This window comes from Nipponia nippon, unplaced genomic scaffold (assembly GCF_047370975.1).
Source record: "Nipponia nippon isolate SJK-2023a ecotype South Korea unplaced genomic scaffold, ASM4737097v1 scaffold_3, whole genome shotgun sequence".
NCBI lineage: Eukaryota > Metazoa > Chordata > Aves > Pelecaniformes > Threskiornithidae > Nipponia > Nipponia nippon.
The window spans coordinates 107,189,067-107,216,692 of record NW_028262347.1 but is presented as its reverse complement, the minus strand read 5'-3'; the positions used below and the strand labels follow the sequence as shown (position 1 = coordinate 107,216,692).

The following is a 27,626-nucleotide window of genomic DNA, read 5'->3' as shown; positions in this document are numbered from 1 at the left end:
AAGAGTGCTCCATAGGTCACTCATTTTTCCAAGTCCTCCTGGGCTATCATTATATGTTTCCAGAGCAATTATCTCCCCTTTTCTTATATGCAGTCATGAATATGCAAATGCACTACTCTTACTGGGCTGACTGATGCAGGCAGAGAAAGTGAGGCTTTAGACTCAGACTTAAATAACAACTTTTTAACTTTACTGCTTGCAGCAATGGCTAACTGTAATGCCAGGGATGACACTAGCACATAGATACAGTGTTTTTGTTAATATCAAATATAACTGCTTCAATATTTTTGTATAACAAATGTATTTTATTTACAGTGGACAGTTGTACTTAATGCTTTTATTTCTTAAACAGATCATTGCTCCTCCTGAACGTAAGTACTCCGTCTGGATTGGAGGCTCTATTCTTGCCTCCCTGTCTACTTTCCAGCAGATGTGGATCAGCAAACAGGAATATGATGAAGCTGGCCCATCCATTGTTCACCGCAAATGCTTTTAAATTGCTTTATCTTCATACGTCTCCTTAGTGTATTACTGTGAATGTATTCAGGAAAATACATTCTTGTAATTTCATTCCATAAGTCCTTCATCGTAATGACTCTAATTAATTGGATACTATGTATTTTTTTTTAATAAATTTTAAATATGCTATGAAATTGCTGCTCCTATTAAAAAAAAAAAAAAAAAGCATTTGTGGAGGTACCATTACAGCTAGTTTGAAGCTCCATCTTGTGACATGAATTTGTTACTACACTATACTGGGCTTCAACAGAAAAAGCGGTACCTTTTGCTCAATGATACCAATGCTAGAAAATGCTCAGCTATCAGGCTGCACGTTCTCAAATTTTAGCCTCAGTAAATACTTTAGTCTGCAAAAAGAACCAGTCTTGATTTTTCCAAAGCTCTGGGCAGTACCAAAGGAGCATAGCATCTGTTCGATATCAGGATGAGCATGGGCACTCTGCTTTGTACTGCTCTATCCGGAAGTAGTATCTGTCCACATCACTTCTTAATTCACAGCTGTCATGCTGGAAAAGCTAATTTTTTAGAGTGTGTGGCCCAGAGGTGTACGATGTGTACTACAACAATTCAGTGTGTTTTCTTTAAAGAAATGAAACCTGTTCGTTTGAGAGCATAGCTAAACATCAATATTAGATTGAACACATGACTTTCCTATCATATGCCCTCAGGATGAGTGCAGCCTATTATTTTTATGTTGTGATTTCTGGCAAGGTCTAAAGGGTAATTAAGCTGGCTTAATACACTTTCTCTTCAGAACTGGTTTTTTTTTGGGGGGGGTAATGTAATCAAAGTAGATAAAATAATGTAGGCAACTGATATTCAACTGAAAGTATATGCATAGAAGCTGAAGCCAGTAATACTGTCTTAAAAGTATATATATGAGTAAAGAACTCACTGAGACAGACCAGGAGAAGGTCAGTTCTAAGGAACTTGCTGCAATCTGTGTTCATTAGAGTTCAGGATAAAGGATGCTATTTATTTTTGTTACCTAGTTTCCTGTCTAAACTCAGTAGTTTACCTCACATGCCTGTTACTCGTTATCTTTCAAACTGTAAGCTCTTTGCAACAGCACCTGTTATTTACCATGTCTGTGTAACCTCTGGGTTCCAGATCTTGTCGAGCTTCTGACTGTTAGCACATGTTCCAAACTTTATTGTACTAACCTTATTATTTAAAGTATAGGTCATCTAGGTTCTTGGAACAGATACTAAATAAACTCTTGTTAGAGCAAATAACTTTGTATGGTTCTTCCTTCTAACTCTATCTAGATCTTCTTATCTAACTCTAGATAGATTCAGGGAATCCCTTTCAGGTTAAGAACTTGATTTGAAATAAAAAATTCTACTAGGCGGTTGCTGGAGAAGACACATTTCTCCAAGGGACTCTGATGCATCTCTGCTATGCCAAGATGTGATGAGGGTCAGCTCTTAGGTAAAGGACTCATGTTTTCCTAAGTGTTTTCTGCTTAATAACTTAGCCGAAACTTGAGCTATACGAGGATGGAATGGGGAAAGGGATGAAAACCGGATACATTTAACTCTACTGCATATAATGCAAATTCACTGAAGCAGTGAAGAGACGTACATAGCTGGAAGTCACAAAAAGCCAACCACTGTTAAAAATCTCTAATTCTCAGAAAGCGATTGATGCCAACAAGTGACAAAAGAAACATTACTTGTTTCAACACAGTTACTGTTGTTTGAAGTTCATTTTATTGTTGTGTTTATAGGTGAGATTTGTTTACAGATTCAGGGGTAATGCCACTGAACTCCATCTTGACAGAGCAACAAAATAACTCCAAAACAGGCTAGAGCAATAAATATCAAACCATTCAATCTAAAATGTATAAATATAAAAGTCATTTCTGAAAATGTAGGAAAAACAGGAATCCATTTTTCTGTTTTGGCCATTTGTGTAGTAACACCGCTGTCATCCATCTGTATCACCTCAGATCCAGCACAATTATCTTTATGTCTTTCCCGACCACATGGGTGCATGGCTGCAGAAGAAGTCAACCCATTACTCACAGAAATCAGTTTCAGTAAAATAGCATACGAAGGCTATGGTTTCCTTTTAATTTTCTGAGCCCTTGATTGTACCTATCACTGTGCCTGTTCACAGCCAAACCTGACTGTCACAGGTATAGACTGCTGAATAAAGCAAGGACTACAACATGCAATCAGAAATAAATCTCTAAAGAGGCTATTGCTTAGTGTTTGGTCTGTGAAACAGATTATAGTTCTGTGCTATCCTTTTTGTATCACAGCATGGGATACCTGAACTGGAAGGGGAAGGTGTTGCATGCTGCATTAGAACAGGTGCATGGGGGAAGGAAGCAAGCAGCAAGGAAAGCGTGAACTCTGTTCTCTTCCTGTAGTAGCTTCAGATACGCCTGCCCACATGATGGATTTTTAAAGCATTTAGGACTACACTGTGTCTTTAGACACAGTCATGACTAAGGGTTTGGGTCTGTGGAGAAGAGCTTTTACCAGAAACCAGACAGATGGAGATGAGGATTGTTCTAGTCAGGTTTCATGACGCTTCCTGTATTATCACTCCTGATATTTTTCCTCCAGGAAATGAGGCTGTGATCTTACTGTTTTTGTTGGAAGATCGATGTGTTTTGGGGATTGTACTTGAAGGGATATTTGTGTTTCATATGTGATACCAGCACACTGTCTAATCAACTGAGCTCTTGTGGCCAGTAACAACTTCGTTCATGAAGTAAGTCTGTAAAGGACCACTGAAAAGAGCCTATCTGGAACAAAAGTCTGAAAAATTTTCGGAGTTGGACTACCTTCCCATTATCCCTAGAGTCAATGATAAAAGTACAAAACAAAATAAAGAAACCCAACCTCTCCTTCTTTTGAGGAATAATACTGACATTCTGAGAGTCCTACAACAAAGAAGTAAATTCCAATGTCTATCAGTATTACTTCTCTGCATTTGTTCATTTTATTTTGAGCTCTGTGAGATGCTCTGTATTTGACATGAGCCTCATTTAAAAAAATCTTAATTATTCAAAAGGTAAAGATTGTTGTCTTCCAGACAACAGTGACATTTCTGATAATTCTGACTGACTATACTGTTCAGCCATACATATAGCATACTATGCCATTAAAACATCAAAAAATATGGTAGTTACTGAGAAAGGCTTGTGAGAAGCCACGGGAAAATTATGGGCAATGAAGGAAATGGGGCTTAATCTACTCATAGCTGCACTTTTTAACAGCTCGGATGTTCTGTTGGGATACCACAGTTGGGGAGATGAACTGAATGCTTTGTTTAAAAACTGAAGAGCTTAGGAACAACTCTCACTTGAAACTGGGGCTTTTGATTCTGAAAGCAGGTAGAAGTGGTGACTGATGGTTAGCCACTATTTGAATGGCAGTGTGCCACACATTTCATGGCTGCTATAGACTGCTTAAGCAGACTTCTGATGTCTACCTTAGTGAAGTAAGGGTAATGAATTATTAAAATGAGGGGGAAAGTATAAAGAAACCTAATTCTGAAACACATATAATTTCTGCTTGCAGCAGAACCATGGGCAGGAATTTGGATAGTCAAAACCATGTTAGATTATATACTTACATTAAATAACTTAGGCTCCTTTGTATGTGGATGGAATCCCTTCTTTCTACAAGCAGAAACTTCTAGCATGCCAGCATTAGTAAGTCTGAAGATGCCAGTGCTGGAAAGCAAACGATGAAACTACTGTTACATACTGGCCCCATAATGCAAGTCCAAGGTTTCACAAACAAATTGCTTAGCTTAACAGAAGGTCAACAGGGTGGTACTCAGTAGCCTTTGATACATAGGAACTAAGACTGGGTTGGATTCTTAAAGATATTTGAAATCACAGGGAGCTGTATTCCTGTAAAGAAAGAGATGATGAGGGGAAGGGGAGAAAAACCACAGTACTGTTGCTATTCCCATTAGGCAGGTTAGCCTACTAAGGGCCAAGGCTAGTTCATACAGGAACAGATACAAAACAGAAACTTCAGTATTCTGGATTGCATTTCACTCTCTGAACTCTAGAGGAGCAACTTAATAGAGAACAGCCTTTAAGCTAGCTGTGTAAATGACTGGTGAGAGTACACATCCTCCCCACTCTTTTAGGTAATCTAGTAATACAAAGCACTAGAAAATGCACTGCTGCATATGTGTGACCTAACACTTCGAATATTGAATAAAAAGTTAGAAAAGTCAGCCTTCTGTAAAGAACATTAATACTTAATAACTACAGGACAGCACCTGATTAATAAATGTTACAGGTAGGAGTAACAGGTTAGAGTTGGCTACAGGGTATTAGCATAAACTATGAAAGAAGTCTGCAAGAATAGAGATTTGAAAAGGTATGCAGACATTGTGCTCTGGATTACAAAGCCTAGTGCTTGTGCACTTGCCACTCAATCTGTATTTACAGCTCTGCTACCTGAATGGCCCATACAAGAAGTTAGGCAACCAGAATGGGATTCATAGAAGTCATCTACAGGGGCAGAAGGCCAGAACAAAAGGCTGAAGAAATGCACAGTCTAAGCAATGGAGAAAGCCCCGGGGTCCTGAAACTCCAAGCACACCAAAGCAGACTGGAAGGAACCTCTGAAGACTGTCTAGTCCAGTCCCCCTGCTCCAGCAGAATCACCTCAAGCAGGTTGCCCAGGACCACATCCAGTGTGGTTTTGAGTATCTCCAAGGATATAGATGTCATACCCTCTCTGGGCAACCTATTCCATTATAAACTTTCACATTAATGCTTACACAGTTCCAGGTTTTTCCAGATACTTATTGTTTGTATTTTATGAAATACAAAAATAGGACCTTATTATCAAAAAAGTGATCTTTATCCCTCTATACTCCCCAAACTGCAATTTTTATTTCATCCTGGAGAAATACGTCTAACCCCTCCACTTCCTTCATCAGACGGAATGAAGATAGGTCTGTGGTAGGGCACTGGCAATGAGGTCTCTAGAATAACAGCTCCTGTCATTACTACTTGGTTGAGCAGAGTATAAAAATAAATAAAATTGAAAACCTGGGGCTGGGAGGGAGAAGGGAGAAGCCAGAAACAATGCTGTGCATATAGACTGACAGGAATGTAAGTCTAAACAACTTAAAGAAAACAAACTCACAGTACAATATCCCTGCCCTTGATCCCAGTTAACATGCACTGTTTGTATTTGGTCAAATTTTAAGATAAGGAGCAGGGGAAAATATCTAAATATTACTTAGAAAAATCAGAACTCACTCATTATGCTTTGGTGAACAAACAATTGCAATGGCCTCTGGCAACATTAGCTGATAAGAACAATGAGTATGAAGATCAACACTGGATAAGAATGCAGTTTGTGTTGGATGTGTCTACAAAAAGAAAGGGAAAACTCAACATCATGAAATATTTCTTACAAGTCAAGGTTGACATACATTCAAGAAGGAACAATAATTTGTAACAAGTGAAAGCATCAGTACTTCCCCGGGTTAGTTTCTTAGGTTCTTATTAACCCAGATTCTATGTTGTTAGGGTGGCTTTTCAGTATGAGGTTTATGGAGGCACATTCACAACCAGATGTACAAGCGATTTTCTGATCATGGGGGGAAAAAGGTGGAATGAAGAAGCACAAGACAAAGGGAAATGACTTGATTGTCCAAAATCCCTAAAAATGAAATTAATATAAAGTTTAAACAACACAGTACCCTCCCCCCAAATTTTGAATATAGTAGAAAAATAAATGGCATTAGAAAGTAATAAAATACCCCTAAATCAACATAAACAAAAGTTGCACTGGCAAAAGCAGGCCCATTGTGTCAACAGGATGCCTCAACTTCATTAATAAGTACTCATCTGTGGAGAACATTAGCGCTCATTTACATCACTACAATTAGAATTAAGTGAGCAAATTAATTTGGATTATTCCAGTTATTTTTTTAGTTTGTTATTTCCAGGGTTTCTTTCACATAGTATGCAGAGCTGATATAGAGAAGCCAGAATCTGAGCCACACGTACATGGATCCAACCTAAAGTGAGGAGATCATACTGATCCTGAATACCAAATAATTCTTCCACATTCTCCATGTCGCAGTAGTCTGGTCCTGCAGATTGCTTTGGCACTATTACATGGGTAATAGTAAATTCATTATGTGTCTGTAAAACAAAGAAACATTGACTTAGAGTTGAACAAAAGAACAAATGAATAAATGCTAAATCAGAATCTGAAAGATGTCAGCCTATTAGCTAAAACAAAGCAGTATAGCTCCACTGATTCCAGTGCAGCTATGCTGACTTACTGCACCTGAAAATACATCTTAGCTTTTTAGCATGAAAACATATAGGGAAGTATTAGTAACAACATGAGATTGTTGGATTGAAATGTTCGCAGAGACCAGTGTGAAAAGGGTGTCCTTTAAAAAAAATTAAAGACATGAAAAAAAGAGGCTTGAGAATACTATAATTATTTTCTGTGAAACATGGAACACCACTGCTCTTGCTATTCTTTCTCTTTATACAATTCCAATACGGTTGGACATTATCTTTAAAATTCTTTGTATGCCAGCATCAGCCATGACATCTTTCCCTGCTCTGAAAGGACATTAAGTGTTATTTAGGTCAAAGGAAAAAAACAGCCTGAAAATCAGATGTTCTACAGCTTGATGGGGCTTTCTTCTTTTTTGTTGTGCCATTATGAATTTGATGACTCCAGTAATTCTAACAGTCTTTATATTTCATTGTCCTGTAACTAAACCTCACTTACCTTAGCTGAATGCCAGAGAAAGTACTCGAAAAAGCCTGTATTGTACAGTGTGCTGAAAAACTTGCTACATTTTATAATGACAGCAGTGGAACTTTGATCATATGTTTCCCCAATAAGGCAAGCCTGCACTGCTGAAGTGACCACTCAGGTTATGATATGAAGTTAACTGCATTAAAGACTAATTGTTTAGATCTGCTTTTGCTCTGAAATCGACACATTACAGGAAAATACAGCACTATCAAATATGCCGTTCCCCATACAAATGTGAGGGTTAAACTGTACCAGTTTTCCACAGAGAATTCCACATGTCTCTATTCCTCTTACTGTATTTGCCTCTGCTAGCAGCAGAAATTTGTGACAGAGATCCCTGGGCAAAATGACGCCTCTGAGTGCTTCGGCCAATTGAGCTAACAAAAAAAACCAAACCAAAACAAATCAAAACAACAACAACAAAAAAACAACAAACAAAAAACAAAACAAAAGGAGAGAGAGATAAAAAGGCATTTGCAGCTTTCACAGTGAAGTTGCCTAAAATAAGGAAATATACACAGTTACAGGAAATTATTAAAAGTGAAAGAGTGATACTTACCACATCACAGATTTCTAATAAGAATAAATCTACAGCACAAGCACTTCACCCTAAATTGAGGTCACCAGTCCATGAGACATGCTCACTAGCCTGCCTGCCAGGTGACAGTGAGCTGATACCAATTCCCAGTCCAGGGCTTTCCAGGGTGAACCACCACAGGTTCTGCTTCTGTTCCCTTGAAGTCCATGGCAAGATACAGACTTCATTCCACAAGAACACTAAGGCTCAAGCTCTAGATCCACCTATTGGTACTCAACTGGAAAATGTGAAACTGTGCAACTAATCTCCTCTCTTAAAATGAAGAAACTATATGGAACAGTTGTGTGTACCTTAACCTGTTCATGCTTATTTCACTATGGACATCCTCACGGTGAATAAATACATATGCATATGCAATATGTGTATGGCTATAAGCAGCAAAGAAGCAGATAAAATAAAAAAGTTAAAAAAAAATCTCTACACTTACTCTGAACAGCACTTAAAGTAGCCACTGGCTTTAAGACCCGGTTTACTGGAGGCGAATGTCCAGCACAGCCAGATGTGCCGCTCCTCTCTTCTTTCTCAAGCAGCGCAGTAGATAAGGAACTGTTCTCTGGTACAGAAATACAAGACAGCATACTCCCATCTATCTGTTCAGACATAACCATGCTCTCTTTGATTTTCTGATCTCGAGCTAGCTCTTGCTTCTTAAGCTGATCCTCAAAGAATTGAAACTGCTCCGATTCAAGCTGCTGTTGCCGCATATGTGCGATTCGTTTCTTCTCTGCCTCTATTAGCTTTTGATGCTCTAGTTTCTTCAGTAATTCAGTTTTACATTTGTTCTGAAACATATGCAAAATAGTGACATTCTCAGAACACTAAAAAAAGCTACAAAAAATGAAGGGAAAGAAGCAACCTAGTTGTTTAATAAAACCATCAAATCCTGTAATTAAAAATTAAGTCTCTTGGAAGCTGTTTGCTGAACCGGCAAATACAACTATATCCCCAAAAGTAGTGTGATATGGAAGGAAATACAGTAAGTAACAAATTCCTAACACAAAGCTTCCAATCTGCGTACCTGTGGTGTTTTGTGTTCTTACTTCAGCAGTGATAGCACTTGCCTCATTTACCTGTTATAATGAAGCCATTAAAAAAAGACTTTTCAGAATAGTGATGGTGAGGAGACTAGACACAAGCGTAAGCCCTTCAAATTTTCAATGCAACAAGAGATCCATGAGCACGTGGGTTTTCTGGGTAGGTTTCATAACCCATTTTGTTATCTGGTTTTGTTGCTTGTCGCTGCTGTTTGGATAGGTTTGTAGACTTTCTCTGGCTACTTTCTTTCCTCAGCTTTCCCTGGATTGCTTAACCTGGCTTTGGTGCATAGCCTCCCCAGCCTCAGACACATTAGGTGCCTTCTCCACTCTGGTCTATGCCCCCTTGCCCCCAGGCCGCCTGCTGTTCCATGAACTGCAAGGGAAGCTTCAGGTTTCAAAAGTCCTTCCTGCTCCCTGGTAAAGGACAGCATCAAGCATCTCCAGAAGCAAACAAAAAAAATGGAGCGAAGTAATTTTGTAAATGTCACGAACAAAATAGAGCAGGAAAGAAAGCCTCAAACCAGTTGGTGACAGGAATATGGGCTGGGGGTGTGTGTGCTTTGTTTTGTTGGTTTTTTTTTATTTCCTTTTTAATTCTCTAGGTTCGTTTCAAGGAAAGGAAAGAAAAGGTGTTTTTTTCTCAGGTGCAATTTCCAAGACAAGTTTTTAAAAATACAGGTTCTGTTTTCAGTGACTTCAGTACACAAGATGCAAGTATTTACGGTTACTCCAAGACTCAAAGAGGATCAATTCAAACTTGAGCATATTCAGAGCCAAGGGACTTTTTCCACATACTCATGTAAGTGTATCAACAGTAATCTCTTTATAAAACAAAATCAGAGCGTACCCAAGACCTATTCAGATATTCATAGACTTATTATATAAATATCACAGCACATTTATTTCCAAGCACACACTTGCATTACTTATTTTCAAATGGCCAACCAATTAGATTCTGAGAAGTGAAAAGTCATTCTAAGCAGCCCATGAAATTATTACGTTCTTGTAGAACTGGCATTTTACTGCTTAATTTTTAAGAAGATTTATATGGCAGAAAAAAATATTCATACAAAAGATTTAATAACCATATAAAACTTACTTTATTTTGCATGTATTCTTGATATTCTAAGTTATATTTTTTTAAAAGATCTCTCTTCAGTTCATCTGTCCGTGGAAATGCAACATCTTTCAATTTCTTTGGGGTGGGGGAGAAAGAGAGATAAGTTTATTTTTCATTTTTTAAAAGAACCACCTGGAAAACAAACTCAGCTGTAATACAGATTTCAAAAAATACAAAGCAAAAAAAAACCCCTGCACTTCTCCCAGGAAAGAAAGGAAGAAATACACACGAAATCATCAGCTTGTGAAACTTCTATAGTACGCTGCTTTCGATAAAGCTATATTAATTTATATCACTGAAAGCTGTGACATGACTACTTCTTATCTCAAGGAAAGATTAATCCTTTTTCTACCAATCTGTTATCTCTGTTTTGTTTGATAGGCGTGTGATGACTAACATTTTTGATGTAGGCATAATTTATAAAAAAGCTAAGTCGAACTTTCAGTGTTTCAGGTAGAATCATCACATTTTTCTCTGGGACTCCCTGGACAGAAATATGACTGCATATGCCCATTTCTAGGTGGGGAAAAAAAAAATAGTTTATTTGCAGGAACAGCTACACTTGTAGCTTTCTGTGACAGCCCTGGCAGACAAAACGATTTTGTTGTGTAAAACAAAAACAATACCCAATGTTTTCTAGTGATGCAGAGGCTACTACAAAATAATTTAGAGGCTGTAGGTAAGGGAGAGAAAGAGACCATGTGCTTAATCCTACTGAGTGCCATAGGAGGGAGCGTGTTAGATGCCCTTTCTCCACAGGGATGTTTTCCTAGATTGTGGGCCACAGTCAAAATTTGGCATGAAGCATTTTGGCCTTGAATATGACATTATTCAGCTTTAACACTAGAGAAAGCAAGCAAATAAGGCAGCACAAATCAAGAGACACTTATGCTACTCATTTGGCAATTCCAAACATTTTAAGCTCAGTATTTCAAATTTTCGTTTAGGGAGTGGGGGAAAAAGAAAAAAAAAAAAGAAAAGTGAAACTATTTTGTATACAAGTGGAGGAAAAAAATCTGATAAAAAAACAAGTAAATACATATTTGGTAATAAAGAAATAATATAAAAATATACTTCGATTATTTAGCAGGGTAAGTAAATACTGCACAGACACCAGTAATGCCACACATCTCTCTTTCCCTCTGTTTGCAATAGTCATTTTGGACCATTAGCCACTCACATAATTGGGACCAAAATCAAACTCTAAATACTGTTAAATTAGTGTATTTTTATTATGTAAACTTTCAGAAATAGATGTACCTGGGTTTCCAACAATCTACCAACTTATTCGGAGACCGATCTTGTTTACCTTTTAGAATGATAATTTAATTTCCAGTAACGATCAAGTGATTAAACAAAAATAAAACATGAATGACTAGTGTAGAAAGATATCAGAAATTCAAGCTGTGGCGGCTGCCGTGGGCTATTTGTGCACTGAGAGAAAAGGAGTGCTGGGAAAGAATGGACAGATTCTAGTGGAAACATTTCTTAAAGGCCAGGAAACCATAACCCTACCTTAATAATATCTTGTTTTTCTGGTACTGCACATTGGTGATAGTCTCGGTGACTGGGCAGCTTTTCTACAAACAACCTAGAAAATTAAACATGCATGTGTCCGCCTCAGAAGCCAGAAGAATATCCGCAATAGCTTTTATGTTGGCACAAAAATCAGTTTCACTTAACTCAAACACTGAATTCCACATGACTTGGAGCAGGTTTCTACACATTCATTTGTTTAAAATAACACTTAAATTCTTGTATAGACTTGTATAAGACACATAGGGTAATGACAGGAGATTATTTCTACATCTGAACATATTTTGGTTTTCATTAGTAGTTGGGTTGGGTTAAAAAAAGGACTAACTAGCAGCCAGCACCTAAAAAGAGCCCTCAAAAGCACCCTCCACCTTAGCCAGTGTTAACAAATCCTGTTTCTACTGTCTTTATCTGTCCTTAGCTGAAATGCTGAATCTTAAATGGGAAGTCCAGAATGCAGCACTGACTACCATTAAAGCAGTTATTTTTACCAGACCAAGCTACACAGCTAACTGCAGTATTATTAACCTACCCATATGTCTAAATTATGGCAACACTCAGCTGCAAAGAGTTTGGAATACACAGCTGCTATCATTCTTTCAGCAATTTGTGCTATGTTCACCTCCAGACCCTCTTTTTATAGAGAGACATACATTTAAAATTAAGTGGAATAAGAAAGATTTGGTCTAGTTTTCAAAGTATGAGAAAAATAAGGGGGAGGGGGAGAAAGGAGGTCTCCTATTATAAAAATTTCAAAACATGCATATTAAAAAAACCCCAAACTTTCAGAAGTAAGCAAACAAACCAATCAATCCTACAGCAAAACTAAGTAGTTAAAAAGTTTAAATCTGCCACAGATATATTTTTCAGCTGGCTATTTTGAGAGTTGTAATGAAAGCTTTTTTTTTTGGGGTGGAGAGAATAATCATGCAATGAACATATACTGTGGATTTTGCAGTTACTCCTGTAATAACCAATAAATTATACTTAATCCTTTTGGGGAAGAAAAGTAAAAAGAGGCAAAAAGCAATTTTTTCGTGTTTTTTAAGTGCTGTGCAATACTACCGCCTTGAAGATTGGCAGAAGCTCATAGGGTGTAACTATTTAAGGCTCAGAAGTCTTATCTAAACATTGCTTTTTAAGCCATGCACTGTTTTTAACCAACATGCCGATAGATACAGAATACTCTCTGGGAAACAGTGCTCATTAGTATAGGCTGGTACCCTAGACTTAAACTTAAACCTCTGTGTATTAGGTTAGTTCATGCCTGGCAGTTGATAGATAGATAGGACTACTATACTAACAGCTGAGATGAAATTATAAGCCTGTGGTTAAAGATCTCCCAAAATCAAAGCTATTCTGCAAGAACACACTAAACATTTTTCTCCTAATATAAAGGGGTGCCCCATTTTCACTGCAACTCTTCATTTCGGTTTACTCAGAATTATAAACTGTAATGGCTACAAATGGTTTCTTACGTTATGAACTTATTATAAAAAACAAAAGCATTCTCCAGGTTTCCCTCCTCCATATATACTGATGCCATTCGCTCCATCTCTACTCCAGATCTAAAGTAACGACGTGGAGTGATATCTTCATTGATTGTGATATTGCTGCCAAGTTTGCTTAAGGCACGTACTCTCTCTTCTGGGGTCACAGAGATGTCTGTATGGTCAGGAATAGCTACTAGCTTTTTCTGAAAAAGAACAGAGAGATTAGCGAAGAGAACCAGATATTATGTTTCACTTTCAGTAAGTGATCTCATTCAAAAAACTCAAGGGAAATCTTCAGCTTTTTTCTCGAAATAAGCATTGGTTTACCCACCACTAGCCACAGTTGAAACATTCCAACATGTTTCTTAATTGCAAATAAATTGTGACTTCAATTACAAATACGAAGTGATCTTATTCCCCTCCCCAAATCTTCAAACTACAAAAAAGTCCCAGGAAAAAAAAAAAAAAAAAGAAAAAGATTACATTAAGTAAACCCCTGTAGAAATTACCAAAGGCAACACAAAGTGTGTCCTCTTTAGAATCCCACACACATGAAATTCTATCAGGTTCTGCCTAAAGTTATTGAAATAATGTGGTGGAGGGCCTGAATACTCAGACTCCTATTACATGATGTATAGGGTACGACTGCTGGGTATAGTTCAGCTAACAAAGAGCAATAAGTTTCCCCGATCAGTCAACAGTTCACTTCAAATGTTCATTTCCAGTTTCAAACGAGGCAGTTAAAGCCTAAGAAGTTAGAACTAACTCTACTGAAGAAGCAGCAGCATAGCTGCTTATTATAATCATTACCTTCCTGTTAAGTGGCTAAATAAGTGGCTACTGCAAGTTGTTTCCTTTTACTCTGATGAAAATTTTTACTCTTTCTATTCAAAATGTTCACTTCAACTTCTTAAAAGCCTGATCACTGAAACAAGCTAAAACCCCATAAACCATATATATAGAAATAAAATAAATTCTAACAAAACCATCAGGCAGAACGTGCGAGGAACTGGCAACATGCAGGAGAAGACCCTTGTAGCTGACAGCCAACACTGCTAAACAGCTCTCTTGAATTATTTCCCGTTTGAAAGAGAGGGTTCTAACCCATTAAAACATTTCTTTGTAATACATACCAATGAGCTAACAGTGAATGGTTGTTCCATGTTGTTCTCTGTCTGGAAGCCAAGCAGATCGCTCTTTTCCTCCAGAGTCTCCATCTGACTGCAAAGGGCAGTATCAATCCAGCACTCAATATTTGGAGCCAGCTGTCTCACGGTTTATTAGCTCTAGGGAAACTTGAACATAGATACGTTAATTGTGGTCCTGTCCTGTGCTGGAAAAAATATGACAAGTCGTTCAGATTAGAAAAACATTCAAATGTCTTGTAAGTTTGCATGCCTGCACCCACTCACTGCTTCAGTATCACAGTACTTACATATTTAATAATAATCTAAAATTTACCAGGCATCTAGAATTTTAAATGGGAATGCATGGGGGCTTACAGGACAGTTGTGGACTAGCTGACCTGTTCTAATGTTATTACAGTGGATTAGAACACAATATAATAAATTATTTTTACAGTTTTTACAGCAACTTGAAAAAAACCCAACTTCCAAGCACTAAGTGAAAAACTTAAAGGTCAAAGTCTAATCGCAGAATCTGTGTTTCCTTGAGCATATGTTTTGGCAAACATATTTATAAACAGTGTGAATCTGGCATCTTTTTTCCTGCTAAGCCTATAATTAAAAATAAAACTTAGCACACAAACTCGTATCAGTGATATAAAGCAGAGAAAATATTTCAAGCACCATGTGTTCCACCTGCACAGCTTGCTGACTTCAACAACACTCAAAATACAATGAACTCTGATGAATCAACTGATAGTAATTGCTTCTTGCACAGCTCTGAACAAGTAAAGACAAATATTTAGACATGTTGTAGTCAACAGCAAAAAACCCCCCAACAAACCCCTGAAAGGGAAATTAATTATTTAAATTACACTGGAAATATGAAAATGAAGCTCCTAATGTAGTTTTTAACTTCTGTGTACTCAATCTAAACAGATGTGATCCTGAATGTCAAAGGCACTTTATATATTGCAATAAATATGCTTTATGCTTTTGTAAAAGCATAAAGAGTGGGATCAGCAAAGATATTTTCTCAGCAAACCTCTCTCTAGAGGCCAGAGGATTCAGAGAAAAACAACCCTAATGTGTTTTTAGCTGGCTGCATTTCTCAAGTATTGTTTTCTGTATCTGGGTCTTCCTCATTTTTTTTTCCTAAAACCTAACAGTATCTATTAGATCAGCCTTTAATTTTAAAAATTAACACAAGTATTACAGGAGACATTAATTTAAGTAATACACTTTCTTTAAAATAATCAGAATCATACTGCTTTACTTGTAAAAGCCCTTACTGCTATACTCATTCCATCTTATTAATTTGATCTTATTCTACTTTTATGTATGACCTCCCAATCTCAATGCATATGTTCTTGCTTGACTTTATACCCATGTTTTCCATTTTCAAGATTTTTATTCTCATCATCAGGCATGTCACGGGTCTATGAATTCAATTTCAAGACCCACTTTTTTTCAAATTAAGGTATTCAAAATTCTTGCACAATTTTTGACAAAAAAAAATGGAGCATGGCTTACACACCCAAGACATCAACATTAGTTGTGGTTGCAGCGCTAATGGAAACAGTTCTCTAAATAATTTAATTTTACATACCTGGAGCTCTGGTGTAAGTTGTTAGCTTGGCAGAAGAGCCTATTCATTGCCTATTCACGGCCTGCAGAAAAGCCCCATGGGACCACAATAATTGAATTTTTTTGCTTTAGCCTACACCAAGAAACATACTGCCTTATGCCTAGTTCCACCTGAAACCCTTCTTCAGCTGGACCACTGTAGATGTGGTAGACTGTGAAAGGAGAGGGCTAAAAGCTTGGCCAGCAAAGAGCTCACATTTATTTCTGCTTAGAATCTGAGCTGCAGGGGCAGAAGACTAAACCTTTAATAAAAGACACTGCATTCATATGCTCTGTGTGGCTCAGAAATAACAATAAAAAAACCCAGAGCTAAAAAGCATATATTTTAAAATCATTTATTCACTCACTTATCCATCACTTGTGGATTTCTTTTTATTTCCCCTAGAAGCAACTGGGACTTGTACGATAGCTGAATGGGAGGCTGGTTTGGTCTAAAGTATGCATCCAAGTATGACAAACTGCAAAGTATTCTAGTCATTCAATTTATCAAAAAAAAAAAAAAATATTGTTCAAAAGTAAAGGGTGAAGAAATACATTTCTATTTGATACCCTATTTCAATTAGCAGCTTTTGAGCAAGAAAACTGCTTTTCAAGTGCTTTCTCCCTTACAGACTTTCTCCAGATTCTAGTGAGGAAATAGACACTTAAGAGAATGCTCTTGAGATGCCTCCCCATGGAGGACATGGGATATGGATCATATGCTGCTTTCAACTATTACCACACTTTGAAGGCTTTTCAGCCTAACTGACAGGCAAATGGAAAAATTTTTTATTTGTTTGTTTGGGTTTTTTTGTTGTTTTGGGGGGGTGGGGACAGTATTCCCAAAAAGGTCTTTGTTAAAGAAGCCTATGGTATCCACCCAGCCAAAATCTCTTTGGAACTGCCACAGGGAGACATCATGGAACCCTTTACTTGCAAACATTTCTCATCTTGGTTGCCTCTAAGAATATCAAAGTTATATTTATAAGTTATTTCAGTGATTTTTTTAACCTAAAGTAGCATTAAAAATAAGAAAAAAAAATGTGTAATACCAGGTACTTTAAAGAGGAGACATCTGGTAACAGCAGAAACTCACACTTCCTCAAAATTGTGTCAGAGCTTTGAAAGGATGAAGAAGCTCTGCAGAGAGCACAAGTCAAGCCAGAGTGCAAGAGCTTAGCAGAAGAATTGCTGCAAATAAAAGAGGAAACTGACTTTTAAAATTTGGTTTCAGGAGCACATTGAAAACCAGACACTGTAAATAAAGAAGAACTACTAGGATGAATTTGTATCACTTTTACAAATAAGTCAAATAAGACTCAAATATATTAGCTATTACAGGTAGCAGCATAAATAAAAAAAAAAATCCCAAAATGAATGCGGACTGTCTTATGACTGCGCTCCAATATATTACCCTTAACACGTGGACACACTGGCCAGAATTATAAACAATTAAAATGCAGAAAGTTAAGCTTTACTAAAAACACCACCACAAGCATGTCTGCCAGTTCCCTGGCATGCCTCTGCGCATAATGTTCCTCATGGTGCAGCTTCACAATCACCTTCAGCTGGTTGAAGGCCACGGTACTGCCAAGGGGCTCCCCTCACCCCCACCGTACTTCTTTGTACTTCCACTTTCTTGACACCAGTGACTTCAAGGCAAGTTGTAGCTGATCCAAATTGAAATCTAATGGACTTTTTAGAATTAATTACTTCCTTCTCAAACTCAGAATGCAAGGGAGGAGGCAGAAATATGAACCCAGCAGAACAGACAGACTCGCCCCTTTCTGAGGCAGTGCTGTCCTAGATTGACACGAGCTGGCTTTGAAAGTGCACTCTGAGCTTGTACAGTGCCTACAAGAATTGCCCAGTCCTGATAAGTGACTCTTTGTCTTCTGGAAATACACTTCTATTTTACTCTACAAAAGCAAAGAGAAATTCAAATATCAAACCTCTCTGTGTAACTGAAACTAATTATATTTAAATATACAAAACAGTTATGCTAATACAGTGAACTACATTCCAACACCAACCACAGGGGATAAGTAGCAACACTAGCTTGGAGCTATCTTAGTCTATTAGAGGGTAAAGTGCTCTAAATTCTAAGAGTAAAGATGCGTTATTTTGCTTTACAATTTCAGGCATTCCAACTAACTTAGATGGACTTAGGTAATGTTTGATTAAGAAGTGTTTGTACGTTTAGCATGCAAATTGAGCTTTTTCTAATAATGAATTTTCTGAGAGTCATTATCAGAATACAAGAATTTAACAGCCATTCAACTGTTAAGAAACTTTTCTTGATTTCATTGGTAATGGCACTCCTCACCAAATCCCACTTCCTCCTCAAAAATTACTTGTTTTCCTATATGATTCTGCTTGTTATACTATGCATTAATCCTTTGTAAAATCCAGCTTCATTAAATCAAAGGTCTTCAGCCGCACAAAATAGAGCAAAGTGAGAAAATCAGCATTTTAAATGGCATGGAAAGTCATTCTTTCTGTTCAGGCTAACAAACATGGTACCAAGTACCAGGGAAGTGAAAAGCAGAGCACGTGATTTTAACTTAAAAGTATATGCAAATACTAGTACACGAAGATAGAATAAGTATATCAAGACATATCAAGTACCTCAAGAGTAGGCTAATAATAAAGAGGTGACATAAGAAGATCTGGAGAAAACATACACAAACTCATGGTTTTCTGAGAGGTATATCATCATAATTCATCACAAATTCTCCAGTGCCCTCACAGGTCGCTGCATGCTGGCATGCTTCAAACAATTGCCCAGGATGGACAGATGTGGACAACCAAGAGCCCCTCCGCCTGTGCTCAGAGCCCGAGAGGCATCACCCAGCTAAGTTTGCAAGCTACGTAGCTGTGCTCTGTGATAGCAAAAAGTGGTACACATGGCTGCACAGCAAGGCTTATTAGCTCAAGTGCAGCATGAACTATTTAAGTTTCAGTTTATGTTTGCAATGCCTTGTGTGGAGCCAGCTCACTGTCTGGGCAGAAAGAGCTTGTATCAGTCTTCATGCATTCCTATGACAGGCTCTGAAATGTCTCTTTAGTATGATATGTCCTTCATCGATATAACCCGACTATGTGAGATGACTGTACCAGCAAAGACAACGAAGCCAAGCAGGGCCATGCTCTGCCAAAGGATGCACACAGTGGCTGGCGGTACCCCAGCGGGAGGTGCGCTGCTCAAACATTCTGGAGAAGACACAGCCACAAAGAGGAGCTTGGAGTACCAGCATCTCCCAGAAAGTAGCTGACTGCAGAGCACAAGGACTGAATTTCCCCTCCTTATCATCATCTTGAGGCTGCTTTTCCTCTTCTGTTCTTGAGGTTTTTGAAATGTGGAATGAGCCTTTTAGATTTATAAACAAGTAACTGCCTAACTTCAGTGTTAGTTTAATCATTAGTTTCCACTTCGTAACATTAGTTACTTTGAAACATTGTTATTAGTTACTTTGAAACATTAGTTTCCCCTTTGTAACATATTTTTAAATTCCAAAGGAATTAGTCATAACACACTGACTTTCACTGTTGTCAGCAGCATTTGTCAATATTTTGACTACTGGTCTTACTAAAAAGCTGCATTAAAGAGATCACTGGTAAAATTTTCCAAAGCACTTTTTTCATTCAAAGCTTAGGTTCTGCTAAGAATAACAGGGACTTGGGGCATGAGCAATGATTTATTCTTTGTATATTTTTTAGTAGTGGATTATTTCAGAAATACTCATCCTTTTGTTTGATATTTTAGTGGAATGTAAGGCCCAGATGTGGTTCCCATCAAAATCATTCACTTCAGTTCATTGAGATCAGGATCCTTACAGTTATGTAGAAACATTTGCTAATATAAGAGCTAAAATGTGGCATAGTTCCGCTTTTTACAAACTACTCGAGAGTGCAGTTCTGCATTCATCCCATAGTAACAAAAAGCTTACTTCAGTATTGTCATAAGAAGTTAGAACAGTAATACTCTGTTTTATTATAATAGGAAGTGTGATGATTATAGAATCCTAGAATAAAGATGCATCTCAAACCGTAAAGGGGTCAGTTCTCATTAAAAGCCAAGTTAACAAGGCAAAAACCACCTTTTAATTACCCATAATGGAACTAAATTGTCTCAGCAAACTTGAAATAGGGCACATGCAGTGATTGCCAGATGAAGATAACGGACTGTTTCATGCCAATAGGTCACCCATGATGCAGACACTTGCGTTTCTGTACTTTGAAATGGATTTGAAGTTCAAGCGAATTTGGTGAAAAATAGGTTAGAAATACAGGCACATAACTCATTCAGCTCTTTTTGAAATGCCAGGCCATGTATTGGCACAGCAAATAATCATTTATACACACACGTGGGTTTGATATAAAATCTGCTAAAACCCAGCCTAAATGGCAAACTGCCTTCTCTTGGTTTTCTCCAAAAAGAAACAGCACGTTCATCTGTCAACATGTTTTTTGAAACAACTGTTCACTGTTACAGCAAGCAATTCAGCTAGTATAGTAAGTAGTCTCTTCTGGAAAAAAAAACAACAAAGCACTGAATGCCATGCCAAGATCATTCTCTTGTGCAGATAAAAAACGCAACCAACCAAAAACAACAGAATGACCTTTCAATTAAAAGAAGAACCGCAAGAAGCCGCTTGCTGAGAACCCTGCATCTTTCAATGGAGAAGTTGCTCTTCATAGTAGGAGCTACTAAGCTTGGCTCTAGAAAAGCCTGTCTCAGTAACAGTTCATAATTTAACACTGCTCCTTAGCTCCATGGGTCCATTTAAACAGCGTTGCCACGACCTGTTCCCAGGCTCCACTAGCTTCCAGAGGCAGCTGCTGAGCTGTACAATCATCTCTCCTAGAAGTCAGTCAAGGTTATATCCTCTTTTTCACCTACTGTGAAGGACCAGTCCCGCCCACCTCCCAGCACACTGCCTAGAGCTCTCTCTGCAGACTGTGTCAGTGGCGTGCAGAGGAGATCCTCCCTGCACAGATCTGCCAAACCTGAGTCTTGCCTATATGGTTACGCCACTCAGTGCTATATCTTATATCACAAAACTGGGCTTTATTTTGATCTAAGGAAAATGTGGGTGCCACAAGGGTCTGTTTCCCCACAGTTAAAAAAAGTTAGAATGATTATTTGAAGACCTTCAGAGTTGTTCTGCAAATATTTGGATGACTGCAGTTAGTTAATGTAGCTACTTGAATATCATTGACTGGCTGTTTTCTAGGGACAGTTTTCCTTTTGGAACAGATACAGACATTACTGCATTAAGAAGCTACATCAATACAATCAGATTGCTACTGAGTCTGCTAAGACTCTGATAAACCACTACAATATGCAGATAACGTCCAACATGACACATGCAAAAACCTGACTCTTACTCCCTACAGAGAGTATGAATGTAGAACCTACAGGCTTTGCCCACTGCTTCAGAGCACAGAGAAGAACTCTGGCCTTCACCTATTTTCTCATTCATTTTTATGCAGACTATTTTGAAGTCAAGATCTACTATGTTCATGCTACTACAACATAATCCTATGCATTGGAGCTGTATACATAGGTGATGACTCACTACCAGATTTATTAATATGCTCTGACTACAAAGATATTGGTCGCTTTTAAGAGAATGTGATGAAAAACAGACTGGAAATATTGAACATTGAAACATGCATCTGTGAACTGCTGACAGTTCTTTCTCTTGTGGTTTCTTGTGTCAAAACAAAACACAATCCCTCCTTCCTCTCCCTTTTTTGGTAATGCCATTCAGTTTCAGCAGAAAAGCATTTTTAACATAATGGATAAAGCATCACCAATGTTAGAATGTCTTGGATTACCAGCAATAGCCTTCTTAGGCAGTCACAGAAATATACTTATGCAACACAAAACAGCATCTTTCCAGTGACCCACTAAAAGGATGTTCTAGATGTGGTCTAGAAAAACAGTGCCATTTCCTTCCTTTAGGAAATCCACAACAATCCCCCATCAAAAGTAGTGTGCCAGGGCACATTAAGCCCGAAGAGGGCAGAAATAAAAGAAATAACTGTTGTTATATAATTTGTTCTTTGATGATTCAGCTGAGATACTGAAAAAGAGAGATACCTGCAATACATAACATCACTGATAAAACTAACTTCCACCATGAAGACGAGAAGCTGTGTTGCTAAGGGAAACAAATGAGAGGCTAAAATCAGCACAGATGTCTGCAACACTTCATAGACTTCCAAGAAAAAAAGAAAGCATGATTCCTTGCAAATCCTCAGGTTTCACAGATTTTTTCTGCCTGTAGCCCTATTTCTCTCAGAGGCAAAGTCCCACTAGGATAGAAGGTTTAAGAACCTTCCTGTTCTTCCAATGAAAGGTAATGATTTTTCTGGCAATATTTGCTACTTAATTTTACAACACTTTCAGGCTCCGTAACCTCTAGTATGGACATTGGTTAACTGAGTAAGTAACCAGTTGCAACAGTCAATTTCTGTTGCTATCTGATGACAAATTCCTATTCCGTCTTACTTCTTATGGTTCATAATGTAGGCAACAAAAACAGGAGAATTAAATTTAGTTGACATTTCTGACATATAAATTCACAGTTCATCTGAAGTCTATTAAATTGCCTATAAAGAATGAAGCTTGTCTTGTGGCCTCAAATCTAGAAAAAATAATTTGGGGCATTACTCAATGGATTCTGACTATTTTGTACACTAATGGTTAAGTAAGCAAAGTGCAAGTAAAAAACTAATAGTGATATTGCCTACAGGATGGAGTGTGGTGAACCACTACAAATAACTACCAGTTAATCTGGCATGTTTCTGCAGTACAATGCTTATATTAAGATAATACAATTAGTTGACTTAATAATGAAGTCTTTGACCTCCTGCCCTGTCGTAGATGATTCAGGATGTCTCATACTATGAGCAGATGGGACAAAAACCCAGGAATGTCTGGCTCTACAGGAAGAATTCAGTGTGCTTTAGACCATTTTTTCTACTTGGATAGTTACAATATTTAATTTCTCTTTTGTAAGTTTGCTAAGATTGACAATGGCAAGCACATGTTTTATAGCAGCACTGACTGTAGCACAGTCAGCTCACAGGGCTGCTTGAAAGTCAGCTGAATTATCCAGAATATCGAAGCTGAGCACAATGATTTGTGGCTAACATTTTATACACTTGCAGGCCAACAGGCTATTCATCCCAGTGAAGCTATGCGGAAACTACCTTTGAGCTTATCTCCAAATTATTTGCTTTTCCTTTCAGGATGAGTCTGGTGATCTTTGCAGCCTATCCAAGCTCCTTTCCACATCGATGGAGAGAGCTAGACATCTCTGAAGGCCTTTTGACAGTGGTTCAGCGATACTAAAAGAGGAAAATACTTTCTACATTGACTATGTAGTGAACCCACAGCTTCCCTAATGCAATTCCATATGTTGTGTGCTGAACTGTGAGTCATCTAGAGCTGCCAGGAGGAAGTGGTAGGCAACGGGTTGTGTCTGAGCAGGTGCCCAACTCACAGCATTACCATGAGGTATCATCATCCACGTAAGATTGAAAATGCTGGATTTTTATAAAAGGGATGCCTATGCAACAACACTACTAAACCACAACACGTGGATCATTCAGGAACTATACAAGCAAGATCATTTCCTTTCAGGGACAGATACTGCCATTTATAATGGAAACTATGACCAGAAAATATGTTTTCTGGCATGGCAATCTAACTGTTAAATATTTATTAAAATGATATAGACAAAGACTTTCATTACATGGCAGCAAACTAAGTTTCAGAACACAAACTGGAAATGTAACCTTTGATACAGAAAAAAAAATCTCAGGAGTCAGATAAGAACGGAAAAAAACCACTAGGCATACAAGTCCAGCAAACAGAGACCAAATATTTATTTTTATACAGCATTTGCTTAGTGTTTTCATGCATAAGTCACCTTGCAACTCCCTCAGCAGCTGAAGATTTCACGACACCCCTCACCTTGAACTATGTTCTTCCTCAACTTGGTGATTAACTTCCAAGAAATGCCTTAAGGCCTGACCTTGAGCATACTTCACCCACATAAAGAAAACCACATGAGAAATGCCTTCACAGTATCCCCATAGCAATATCAGTAATACACGATTGCAGGATTGATCAAGACACTGAAGCCTATTTTTAAACATAACACTACAAAATACCCCCCCCCCCCCCGCACTTACAGCCATTTAAAATACTATTTAAAAACCGTAACTATGACATTTGCACCTACAGAATTATACAGGATTTGGGAGGAATGCTTCCTACATTCTCCTGTGATTTATGAAACTCCAGACTTGTCAACACTGGCCTTTGGTTTAGTTATTCATACCTTTAGCGCCTAGACATGCAATACACCAGGCAGAAATGCATTTAGCACGTCAGAAAATCCAGCTGTTACAGAGTAACACAATATATTGCCTCAGCAACACCCACAGCAACAAACCTGGGCTCCATTCTCCTAGAAGCGTTTAATGAATTTCTGAGTCTGTATCCTATTTTCTAGGACTTGATGGTCTAAGGCAATTTATCAAATATATGCTAACTACAGCTTTGGACTTTCAACCACTTCGGCCTGCAATGAGGAGAAAACCCACTTCTGCGAAGACAAAACTTTCTCAAAGCCGGTCTTTGCCTGAGGAATGAACTCCCTGGGAAGCACCAAGACCTCGTAATCTCACCACTTTCCATTCTCAGTAAAAGGTGGGGTTTTCCCTGCTCATAACGTCTCAGACAAGCATTCAGAACCACGTGCATGTTAAACAAAAAGAATTCCAAACCAAGAGGAACTCCCCCAGAAGAGGCTTTTTGCCACCCTTTTGAAAGAGGACAGCGCATCCACGTGTGAGAAGTGAATTGGGTTCCTTGATGCACGTCGGAGGGACACCTTACATCCTACAGAGGTCAGAAGGAGGTAGGTACAAAATGAGGTACATGAGCAGAAACAGCTTATGAGAGTTACAGATGGCCGGGGAACACAATTTCTTCTTTTTTTACATTGTTTCAATTTCTGTTCCGATGATAATCTTTCACATGTGTATGGAAATTATTTAAAGATAGAGTACTGTTATAAGTTCGATTTCTCTCTGAAAGCGTTCTGACCTCTGCTCCCCACCACACCGTAATCACCTATTTTTGTAGGCGCAGTGAAATCAGCAGCTTCACCCAGCCCAGGCTGGCTGCCCCCCCGCCTCCCCGCACACCCCGAGGCTGCCAGCGGCACCGCCGTGCCCAGGCTGCACCTCCGCACCCCGAGCTGCTCCCTCTCCGCCCGGCCCCAGCGCGCACCCCGCCCGAGGCTCCCGCTGCGTGAAGTTCCGCCCTGCCCGGGGGAGGGCGATCCCCGACCGGCCTCCGGGGACCGCGGCACCTGGCACCCGGGCGGCGATGGGCCGGACCGATGGCCCACCGGGGACATTCGCCAGGGTAGCGGAGCTGATGGAGCTCGTACCGGCCACGGCTACCACCGCTCCCCGGCACGACCTCTTTCTGCCCGCAGGGACCGTCGGCGCAAAGCAGCGGGATGGAGGCGGGGAGGCTCCCTGCCAGCTCCCTGCCCCGCGCTCCCCACGCCGGGGAAGGCGATGGCTGCTTACCGAATCTCGCATCCGTGTGAGCGGCCCCGGCGGCCGGTGCTGAAGACGAAGCGAGGGGCGCCCGCCCCGCCGCTGGGGTGGCGGGAGGGGGAGGGGATGGGGCGGGGGAGGCAGGAGCGGCGGGGCGGCCTGGGTCTCCGCCGCCCGGCCTCGCCTCACCTCGCCTCGCCCCGCCGGGACTCCGGTGCCCTGGGCGCCCTGCGCAAGAGCGGCGGGTGAGGCGGGGCGGCAGGTGCCGGCAGCCCGGCGGCGAGGAGCCGAGCCGAGGGCCTTGCGCCGCCGCAGCCGGCCCAGGTTGCGGTGCGGAGCGAAGGGAGGAGCCTGCGCGGCGCCGGGGCGAGCGGCGTGGCCGCGTCCCGCTCTGCGCCGCGGGGGCCGCCGCCGCCCGCCGCTACAGCCCAGCGGCCGCGGGCGCCGCCGCGCTCACGGGGCCGCCGTTGCAGCCCAACGGCTGCCGGGGGGCGAGGGGCGGCGGCGGCGGCGGCGGCCAGGGCGGGAGGCGCCTGAGGCTGGCGAGGGCAGCGGGGCCCCTGCGCCCCTGGCGTCTGTCCCCCCGGGTCGCCCACGTTCCTGCTGTCAGTCCAGCCATCGCTGAAGTCCCTACCTGCTTGGGGGCTAACCTGCACCTGGGATGCGGCTGGCTGAGGGGAAATGCAGTTAGCGCTGTGGCTGAGGAAGGTGTCTATGGGTAAGGAGGAAGAGGAGGAAGGTTTAAATGAAGGTGCAGTGGTCAGTATGGGACTGCGGTACCTGGGAAGAGGGATTGCTGGAGAGGAGGGGACTTTCTCCCCTAAGGCAGAGGAGGTAGGGGATTGCAGTAGGAAGAGAGGCTGTCAGCCTGGGTTTCTGAAGAGGCCATGCCGTGGGCTGGCCCAGATCTCTGCTAGGAATGTCTAGCCTACACAACAGTCGCTCCATGATAAGTTTGAATGACCTGCTTGGTGGCCTTCTGCTGAACTTGCTCAGCAGACATTGATCATATTGATGTCTTTCCTGGGGCCCAAACCTGGACATGAAGTCTAGGTGTGGTCTAAGATACTTGTGTTTAGCTCATCCTGCACCCCCAGGCATGGCAAGGGCATTTCCTTTCCTTCCTTCCGTTGTGTGCGTGGCTGTTCTGGCTGCTTGGCGTCCCAGCCTTGAAGTACGACTCAGTGCTGGTGGCTGTGGTGTGGGGCAACAGGTCTTGGTCCTGGCTTTAAGAACAGGAAGGACTGATTTGGGCAAGCAACAATAATCCTATTTCTTTGAACACTTACCTTGTTATCTTGGATTTTTCATGCAACACCAGTGGTTTACTGAGTTTGGCTGAAAGTGTTATAAAATACAGGCTCCAGTCCATGCCATGGAGGGGTTTCTCTGTGTTCAGTGGGGCTGCTGAGTTAATCCTGTCCTGAAGCAGAGGTGCAAGGGACCCTTACAGTGCCGCAAGGACGTTTTCTGGGCAGCTAATAGTCTTCCGAGGGGAAGTGTAAGGGGTAAGTGTTCCTGTTGTCCAGACACTGGCCATTCCAGCATGGCATTCCTGATGGATGGCAATAAGAAGACAACGTCTGGTTGCAGGAAACTTTAGCAAGTGGAGAGCCTATCTGATGAGCACTTGGAAATTGTTGTCTTCCATTAGAAAATTTGGCAATCCTTTGTAAAACTCAGTTAGGTCAGAGGTGATGTTAGGTTGAACATTAGGCTGATTTAGGTGTTCTGTATGGAACGCGCTGCATGTTGTGTTCTTTCCCAAGCAGTGTTTGTCACTGACCTGAATGCTTCCCTGTAACCTCTTGCAGGGTGTGTCTGTGGCTCGTTCTTCTTGCACAGCACAGGAAGGCCCTCTAGAGAAGTTTGAACTTGATGTCCTGGAGTTCCCGTTGCTGACTGCTTCCAAGCTGAGTGAGCTTAATCTCAGAGTTGTGTCCACACAACCAGGTTTTAAGGAACTGCTAGATCCCTCTTCATTCATCTCCCTAGAAACAGCAGTCCCCAGTGTCTGCCCGTTGCTTTCTGCAGTTGGGCAGAGCCACGTGCTCTGGTTCATGGAGAACCTGAGTTAATTCATGGTTAGCCCTGATTCTATGGCAGGGAAAAGGCACCTCTGGTGAGGGCAGAAGGAGTTTGGTGTTGCGATTCTCTGTTTTCCCTCCCTTCTATCATACGTTTTGTGCGGCATCATGCT

The 27,626-nt window shown here is 40.3% G+C and overlaps 3 protein-coding genes across 7 annotated transcripts in view; 2 read left to right on the top strand and 1 right to left on the bottom strand.

Annotated features, from left to right (window-relative positions):
* ACTA2 (actin alpha 2, smooth muscle) overlaps positions 1 to 653 on the top strand; it is a 42,757-nt gene extending 42,104 nt beyond the window's left edge. For both annotated transcript variants that reach the window (XM_087764503.1, XM_009465594.2), the window contains one exon: positions 353 to 653. In XM_087764503.1, coding sequence (XP_087620629.1) covers positions 353 to 496 — 144 coding nt within the window. In that variant the 3' untranslated portion in view covers positions 497 to 653. The remainder of the gene's footprint in view (positions 1 to 352) is intronic.
* Positions 654 to 1,555: 902 nt separating this feature from the next.
* STAMBPL1 (STAM binding protein like 1) lies at positions 1,556 to 25,751 on the bottom strand. 4 transcript variants are annotated; one of them, XM_087764494.1, is made up of 12 exons: positions 25,457 to 25,751; positions 16,885 to 17,023; positions 14,216 to 14,377; positions 13,068 to 13,285; positions 11,569 to 11,644; positions 10,033 to 10,128; positions 8,324 to 8,678; positions 7,551 to 7,675; positions 6,524 to 6,661; positions 5,768 to 5,880; positions 4,111 to 4,210; positions 1,556 to 2,518 (listed from the first exon to the last, which is right to left on the bottom strand). In XM_087764494.1, exons 3-12 carry the CDS (start codon positions 14,297 to 14,299, stop codon positions 2,462 to 2,464), a joined length of 1,362 nt encoding a protein of 453 aa, XP_087620620.1. In that variant the 5' UTR covers positions 14,300 to 14,377; positions 16,885 to 17,023; positions 25,457 to 25,751; the 3' UTR covers positions 1,556 to 2,461. The 4 variants fall into 4 exon arrangements, with proteins under 4 accessions (XP_087620620.1, XP_087620623.1, XP_087620622.1 ...); XM_087764497.1 differs by having other exon boundaries at positions 7,593 to 7,675; XM_087764496.1 differs by having other exon boundaries at positions 16,929 to 17,023.
* Positions 25,204 to 27,626, top strand: part of ANKRD22 (ankyrin repeat domain 22) — a 32,554-nt gene continuing 30,131 nt past the window's right edge. Inside the window, exon 1 of the mRNA XM_087764507.1 lies at positions 25,204 to 25,472. Within this exon, the coding sequence (XP_087620633.1) occupies positions 25,248 to 25,472 (225 nt within the window). The 5' untranslated portion in view covers positions 25,204 to 25,247. The remainder of the gene's footprint in view (positions 25,473 to 27,626) is intronic.